Below are 8426 nucleotides of genomic sequence, written 5' to 3'. Positions count from 1 at the left end.
GGCGGCGGCGGCCCGCGGAGCCGAACGCGAACCGAGCCCGAGCCCGACGCGGCGGCGCTGGGCGCGGGGGCCGGGCGCTTACGGAGGGGGGCGCCGGGGGTCCTGTGTGTGTGTGGGGAGGGCCGACGTGGTGGGCCCGGCCGGTGGCTCTCGGGGGCTCGTGTGGTTGTTTGCTTGCTGGTTTCCCCCAGACTCCTGGCTGGTCGGTTGGTTTTTCTACAAAGTTGTAGAAAGTATTGCTGAAAGTGCGTGGCAAAGTCGTGTTCTGCAGAGGTTTGTCCGGAGGCAGGCAAAAAAAGAAAGAAAAAAAAGGTGGGCGTGAAAATAACCTATGACTGTTGAAGTTGGTGCGTGCAACTTTTCCAGTGTTTCTCCCATGCGGTTAAAGGGTGACGTGCTTTGGGTAGGCTGCCGAGAAGATCCAGGTATTAGGAAAGCTCTGCTTTAATCTCCGTGTCTATGTAACACACACTCACCCACTCGCTGTAAAATGTATGAATACTGTGCTTTATATTGTACGACTGCTGTGCTTTTGTCTGTTCTCCCAGGTTTTACATGCTAGGACGTAAATACTGACATTAAGGAAAACTGAAATGTCTGGATTTTTTTGTTTCAGGTGCTGGTATAAAAGATGAGGCTGAATGAGAGCCGAACAAGATCCCTTCTGGCTCCTGTCACCATCCATAACTATCCAGGCAACCAGGTGTATGTGTTTCAAAATGGCCACTCAGATTCAGAAGAGTTGTCGGAGGAAGAACTTAATGTTACGGAGCTGCGACCCAGGGGCAAAGAGCAGCAGCGGTGCAGCGCTGCCCGGGACAAAGTCGGAGATGTGGTGCTTCTGGAACGGGAGATCACGCAGGACGATAATCTTAACAAGCTAGCCCTGCAGTATGGCTGTAAAGTGAGTGCCATCTCTACTCGACAGTGCTGCGTCTTTTCTTTTTCTTGTTACTCTTATTTTCATGTTTGTTTATTTAGTTTTAATTACTTTAGAAATATTTTATGTGTAGTTTGGTTCCCAGGTTACAGAAGGCTTGCTGGTATTTAGTAGTCTAATACCGAAAAGTGCTTGCCCTGTGTATTTCATGAATGATAAACATCTGGGTAAAACTGAGCTGGAGGAGGGCACAAAAGAGCTCCTCAAGTACCAGCCTAGGAAGGTGTAGTCAGCCCCACACCCTGTGTGACCTGGTTTCTGTTTCGTTTGGATGACTAAGTGCAGAGTAGCAGTCATAATTTGTACTCACTTATTACTTAAGTGAGGGCAGAAACTAGGAAAATGAGTGCAGAAATGAGGGCAAGGGCCCTGCTCTCAAGGAGCATACAGTTTTTGAAGCAAATTGAAGGTATGAGCTTACATATTGCAGAGAATGTTTGAGTCTGAAAGGTGTGAACTTAGAGGGAGTCCAGGTCCTGTCTTTGCATGTGATTTTTGTTTCCTGTAGTACCTAGAAATGCATGTGGTTCAGCCATCGGCAGGCAAAAAAGAGCGCGTACGCAGGTGAGTTTTCTCTGGTGATGGAACATACTAAAAAAAATACGTTTATTTGTACCAAAGCAGAGTTCTGTAGAACTGTTGAAAAGTTTTAATTACTTGATCTGAACATCAGAAGTACCCTCTCGTTTAGCAGTTAAAAGTTCCATGTTGCAGAGCATTGGACAATGACCTGGATGGTGAAAATGAAGTACTGGCTGAACTGCAATACTGGTGCAATCTGTTTGTCTTGCTTAATAACGCAGCTGTGAAGTGCAGCTGAAGCAAGAGAACTTAGAGGAATTGTGACAATTCCTCCCCTCCCCCTCCCCACCTTAAAAAAAAAAAAAAAAAAAAAAGAAAAAAAAAAAAAAGCCTTTTAGGTTCTGCTGATGAGCCTTATGCTTGCGGAAAAAACAAGTCTAGCAGGGCTTGAATAGGCTTTGATTGGCACCGGTAGAGCGTGTGAACTCGGAGCTACAGCAGATTACTCTGTAGTAACTCTGCGCTCATCCTTAAGCACCAGCGACTGCGTAGCCGTGGCAGTTATGCTGAATCTCGACTCTTCAATGAACGGGCAGGAGGAAGATCCTGAATAACTTCTTTGATTTATGTTATGAAAAAAAATCCAGCTGTGCTGTCTGTCAACATAACTCAGGAGGATTCAGTCCTGCCTCTGCCCAGACTGTTCCTCTCTCTGTGTCCTCCTCTGCTGCTCCTCTCCCAGAGCCCTGCAGGCCCTGCCGAAGGCTGCTGGGCTTATCCAGTGGGGAAGGCAAGCTGATGGAGAGGGACCAGGTAGTCTGCTTTCTCCTCCCACAGGACAAACTCGCCTCCTTCCCTTCCAGAAAGGGCACTTCTGACTTGTTGTATTGAAGAGGTACAGAAATCCTTACTGTTGGACACCTGCATATTTGTCTGTTTACAGATTGGCACTGATAAAGTTTGATGTATTTTGTTTTACTTGCACGATTAAGCAGCTCCTGAAAGGCTATCAAAACATTAGTGAGGAAGATTTGTAGGTGCAAATATATGTGATTTTGTTTCAGAAACAACAAAATAAAACAAACACACACACACACACACACACACACACACCCCTCCCCCTCTTCCCTTCCCCCCCCCCCAAAAAAAAAACAAGGTGAGATCCTCTTTGAAATCATAAGAATTTGTCATTGGTTTCAGAGTCATCAGGGCTTACTTGGGACAGAGTTGCTGAGATAGTACAACAAATAGCTTTACGTGTGTTGAAGATAAATTGGCAGGTAGGCAAGGCATTTTAAACTTCTGATTTTTACTCTTGATCATGTATGATCCTGGCCTGCTTTTTGGCATTGTTCTCAGCTGGGACAACAGGAGCTCATTGCAGCCAAAAACGAGTACAAAAAATAAGCCACAGCAGCTTGTGCGACCTAGCTCTTGCATTCTTCTCATCAGCTCTGCTTATTGCTTTTGCCTGAGTGCCGCTCCACTTTCTGTTTCTAGAGCCTTTGTACGATATTACAGCGTTTGACTGCAGACACCGCAGGGGATATTTTCTGTTCCAATAATCTGTTTTCACTGAAACAAAACAAAACAAAAAATTGAAGCACCACCTCAGTTAGGAGACTTTGGATCAGATTGTTCTTTTGTAAGTAAATAATTTTGTAGAGCTTAGTTCCCGACATTACGCTGGGGCAAGGCGTAAGGGGTCTGATGATCCAGCTGCTGAGGAGTCTCTCAACTTCAGGGGGCACCAGAGTGGGATCTGGAGGAACATGCTTACTGCAGTATGTCGGTCCTTGGAATGTTTCCATCATGATTAAACCTCCCATTTTCAGATTTCTCAGGCTTTGCACAGCAAACAGGAGGTTCGGGCATTCAGCTCCCCTGCGGTGGTGGTGTGCTTCCCTGCTGTGATGTAGCGGACTTGCTGCCTTTCAGGGATCGTGCTTGTCGGAYGGACTTGATATATGGTTCGCTGACAGTCCGCGTGGACTTAAGGGGAGATCCACAGAGAGCTGCAGCTCTGGAGCCGGAGGAATGTGGTGCTGCTGCTCATCATCAGCCTCGTGGCCCAGTGCTGTGGGAGCCGCTGCAGGGGAGGCCGGTCTTTCCCTTGTCACCTGTCTGTGCGCGTGGAGAGGTTGCGTCTCCCTGCTGGAGTCAGCTAGCTGCAAGTAGCCATCGATAATTCGCTGCAGTGACAAAGCAGATGTTCAAGCTCCTGTCGTAGCTACTTGAAAATTGCCGTAGGGCTCCTCTTTGCTGTATGCACATGCCATCTTTTAAAAGCAGCTCTTTGTCCTGAGCTAGCAAAGAAGTTGCAGCTGATGGCATATACAGGTTTGTTTAGGAGGTGTTTGTTTGCTTTTTTTTGCTTTTAATTCCTCTCATAATTTCATTAGTTTCCACCTGTAGCCTCAAGCTTGTGAGTGTGCAGTGAATGCAGTTGATGCAATAATTTACTAAATTTCTAAAAGAACAAATTAAATTTCCCCTGAAAGTGCAGTCCTTGGTGCTGTCTCTCTTCTGTGTGGTATACAGGAGGTGGTTAACCTATTAATGTTGCTTTTCTCCTTGGTTTGGAGTCCTGCTGTTTTCTCTGTTCTTCTTCCTCCAGCTCTTCCCTTGAGGTTGTTTCATGTCTCCTTGATTCTCTGAGAGCTCTTTGTGCATGTGATGGTACTGTTCTCCTTTGATAGAAGATTTTAGAACAACTGAGAAGCTCATGAACTTACTTATTCAGCGATTATTAATGTACATCATTATAAGCTGGCTCCTCTCTATTTAACATTAAATAAAAGACACTACTTTCTTACCTTTTGTCTTTTCTTTGTAGCCAGCTGTCTTTATGAGCTATGCTGTGTGCATGTTTGTTCTTTCTTGCTATTTTTATCACTATTTGCATTACCAAACTAGGTGGGAGTCCCAGTCACAGATAGGGACCCTGTGTAGTGGTGTTGGTACAGGCTAACAACCAAAGATGATCCTGGATGCACAGGGATTATTGGCTTAAGCATGTCTTTAGCAGGGATATTGGCCAACTGTGGAGAATTTATTAAGGAAAAGCGTTTCTAGAACCTGCAGGTGTTTCCCAGAGCAGAGTCTGTCTAAACTTAAGGCTCTTTTCTCCTTTTAGGGGGTGGAGGAGGTCTCTAGTCACCTCAGAGCTAACGATGCCCTGCTGTCAGAAGATCTGTTAATGCAGCGCCCAGCAGTGTCGCTGCTCTCTTTTCAGAGAAACGTTATGCTTAATTGCTGTGCCAGGGAGGGGTTCCTACCCCCTCCGCAAACGGCCCTGTAATTCCCCTGCCAGCCCTGTGTCCAGAGTTCTTCCGTGCTCTGATACACGCACGAGGCGGCTCGCGCCTGTGGGAAGCACCGGCACAGCGGTGCCCCACGCGGGGCTGCCTGTCGCGCCGTGGCAGGCTTTGACGCGCAGTGTCCAAGGCGGGCGGAAGTGGTGCGGAGTTGCCTTGTAGAACACTGCAAGTTGCTCACTATCAATAACCTGTAAAATCCAGCTCCAGTAAAGATTCTAACGAATGTTTTGCTCTCCGAGATAAATTCTCTTATTTGAATTAGTGCTCCCATCTTTAACCTAGAGGCTCTCAGTGAATGTGTATTTACTGTGCAGTTCATCAGCTTACATGTTCCCAGAGCCGCAGAGTCAGTACTGGAGGAGACGGGCCATAATGCGAGTCTGGGCTCCACTTAATTTTTCCCTACCTATTACAACCATTAGAGGGATGGTGCTTGGGAACGTGAACAAAGTATGCTTACGGCTGTGTGGGAGGGATGCTTTCTGCTTTATTCCAGGCTGTGATCTTGCTTTCAAAAGTACAGTATGCTCCAACGAGGGCGTGTGCTGTCTCGGCCCATTCYGAGATCATTTTCCTAGCAGGAGGAGCATTTCAGCAGGAGAACAGACAAATGCCCCTTCAGGGGGATGCTGTGCTAAGCTCTGTGGGTTTTCCTTGTTCATACTGAGGTTGTCTTCTCACCTGAAACGCTTACAGAGTGTTTAAGGTTTGGAAAATGTTTAGAAAGGTTCCATTGTAGATTTTTCTTGCCTTAACTCAGATTAGATAGTAAGTAGGAGAAGAATGAAGAAAGCAAAGACCAAGGAAAAACAAGGTTAAGAGAAATACAGCGTAGGAGAGATGAGGGCACTGCAGGAGGCTATAAGCTGATTTAATAGGGGACCTGTAAGATCTGTAGGATCCCTGTAAGTACTGGAAAAATCTCTGACTGCAAAATACTAAGACACTTGTGACGAGGGCTTGTATTTATTTTCAGGATGCTGTTTGCGTCCTACCTTTTTAGATGGTTCCTGTTTCAATACCGGCAAAAGAATGGATTGTCTTAAACTAATACTCTTATCCTTTTTGGATTCTGTAGGTCGCAGATATCAAACGTGTCAACAACTTCATCAGGGAGCAGGACTTGTATGCGTTGAAGTCCATCAAGATCCCCGTGAAGACCCATGGGCTGTTAACAGAAACTGGCCAAGAATTAAGGCCTCTCCAGACTGCACGCTCCCAGGCTGGCCTGACGCTTGTGGACATGCCTGAGCCTGATGACGGTGCTGCAGCCAGCACCTGTACTGAAAGCAGATACCTGAATGACTACTTTAAGGGGATTGACAAGAGTATTCAGGATGCAGTACAGGCAGAAGTCCAGCTAAATGCCGACTATTGCGTAGAAGCGCTGGAGAAGCCGTTGCTCGAGTCGGGGAAGCAGGAGACCAGTAATGGTGCGGACTGTGGAATCCAGTGGTGGAATGCAGTTTTTATTATGCTTCTGATAGGAATTGTCCTGCCAGTATTTTATATCACCTATTTTAAAACACAAGAGAATGGTGCGACAGCCCATACCTCCAACACAACACTAACCTCAAATATTTCAGCAGATGGATTAGAAGGGAAATTGCCACAAAACTTAGTTGTAGAAGAAATTCCCAAGGGGGGATCAAGCCGAATAGTCTCCCCCCCCAGCACTGAAGTCCATAAACCAGTGACTCTGACTGTAGTGGAGTCAGGGGGATAACAACACAGTAGATTTGACTTTCTTTTTTTTAAGTAGATGATGTAATCCTGAACTCGATTGAACCTGAGGCGATGTGACTTTATGGCAGAATAAGGATGCTTTGTTGCTTACAAAGATCAACAGAGAGCTGGCTTTGCATTCATGAACTCTGTCGAGGGAAAGTATTTTGCAGCAATTTATTCTCCTGTTTGCTTCAGGTATTTCTTAATGAATGGTCTTGCCTAAGAATCGGAACCCTTTGCTGCTGTGTTAAAGATTACAGTATTCGTATGATTGGGAAGTTAGGGGCTGTGTGCACTTTGAGAAAATACTCTTTTTGCATAGAGGGACTTTCTTCTTCTCTGAATTAAGTTTTTATCTTTTGTAGACCATGGCAGTCTTGGCATACTTACTTACCCTTCAAGAGGTGACTTCTATCTTGTTAGATCAGGTGCACCAGGCTAGTATTAAAACAGCACAAGGAAGCTGACATCATCTCACTATTTCATCCTTCTGTGTGTGTGTTTAAGCTRTGTTGATTAGGATGATTCCACCGTACCAGTGAGTTGGGTGTGACCAGACATTTTCTCCTAGATGAAACTCTTCAGCGAGTTCTCTTGAAATCAAGTATCTTTGCAGGCAGAGCTCGTCACTGCAGAATCCATGCCTCTGCCAGGTTACTGCTCCTAGCGGAGTACTGGCTGGGAGTGACAGCAGATGTCAAAAGGGTATTGGAGGATGATTCGCTGAGGACGGTGTTAGGGCTGTGGTATGTAATACGCAGTATGTAAAGGCTCGCTTCTTGTTGGGAAACCTAGCTTTTTTATCCATAAGGGCACATCTCAAGCACTACATTTCAGTCATGGACTTGAGTTTCCTTGTTTGTAACTCTTCAAGCGTGAGAGAATTGCTAAGTAAGTTGAATCTTATTTACAAGGTCTAGGAAAGAAGCCCTATGTTATTTAGGCAGTCACAGAAAGATGTGTCAACGCTTTATAGGATGGGGGCTGTGAAGCTGTATGTTAGACGTTTCTGTGAACTGCTGATGTTTGCATTAAAAAGCTTTTGAGTGATGAGGAAAGACTAATGAGGCTTGCAGTAGTGTTCTGCAAGATGTCTCTGTGCTTACTGTGTATGCTGGTTAGAAAGATTCATTAAGTGGCACGTGCTAGAAGTGAGCGGAAAAGAAGGCTCTGGGGAGTTTAGCTGCAAAGAAGACTTTAGTTCAACAAATCCAGGGACTGCAAACAGAGGTAAACTCTCTCCTGTGGCTGAACACGAAGGTATGTTGCAGCACACGTCTCTTAAAGAGGCTAGATATGGCTATTTTAATCAGCTTTTAGTAAACMTTAAGGACACTAAGAAGTCCTTTCCTAGAACACTTACTTACTTACACTGTAGGCCTTGCTGCTATCAGTTTTGGTTGGTTTTGTTCCTGCCCGCCCCCCCTTTTTTCCTTTCCTGAGGGTAAAGGCAGAGATGATTGATTGGTTTAAAGCAGTTGTTTTTCTGCTGCGTCTTTCTTTGCCATATATTGGCTCCCTTGCACCCCATTTGTCATCTTTCCACCAAGTTCAACAAGATGCCTGCGGGGAAGAAGGAAAAACAAAGAAAGAAAAGAAAAAAAAAAATACAGACTTTGCATTGCGCAGGTAAGGGGAGGAAATTAGGTGGTGGTGGTGGTGGTGGTGGTGCAGCTTTCCGAAATGGCCCACTTGCGACGGCTGGCAGGCCCGTTATCAGCCTTTCGCTGGAGGGCACTGGCGCTGCGTGGGCACTGCTGCGGGGTGCAGGCGTTGGCAGCAGTGTGCGGGGATCCTGGGCAGCAGCTCACGCCATGCGGAATAACTGTGAGTCTCGGCAAGCTTGTGAGGTGCTTGTTTTTGTGTTTGGGTTTTTTTTTTTTTTTTTTTGCTTCTGCTTTTTTTTTTTTTTTTTT

At 45.8% G+C, this 8426-nt stretch overlaps 1 protein-coding gene across 8 annotated transcripts in view; it reads left to right on the top strand.

Moving 5' to 3' along the window:
- LYSMD4 (LysM domain containing 4) overlaps positions 1-8118 on the top strand; it is a 15540-nt gene extending 7422 nt beyond the window's left edge. For 7 of the 8 annotated variants that reach the window (XM_026073524.1, XM_026073544.1, XM_026073514.1 and 4 more), the window contains 2 exons: positions 617-904; positions 5861-8118. In XM_026073524.1, the coding sequence (XP_025929309.1) occupies positions 632-904; positions 5861-6508 (921 nt within the window). In that variant the 5' untranslated portion in view covers positions 617-631 and the 3' untranslated portion in view covers positions 6509-8118. Of the gene's footprint in view, positions 1-322; positions 426-616; positions 905-5860 lie in introns of those variants that run through there. The other variant, XM_026073550.1, reaches the window with a different exon arrangement.
- The last annotated feature ends 308 nt before the right edge of the window (positions 8119-8426 follow it).

Source organism: Apteryx rowi, unplaced genomic scaffold (assembly GCF_003343035.1).
Source record: "Apteryx rowi isolate R43461 unplaced genomic scaffold, aptRow1 scaffold_11, whole genome shotgun sequence".
Classification (NCBI taxonomy): domain Eukaryota; kingdom Metazoa; phylum Chordata; class Aves; order Apterygiformes; family Apterygidae; genus Apteryx; species Apteryx rowi.
Note: the sequence above shows the minus strand (reverse complement) of the source record. Positions and strands in the feature narration are given on the sequence as shown.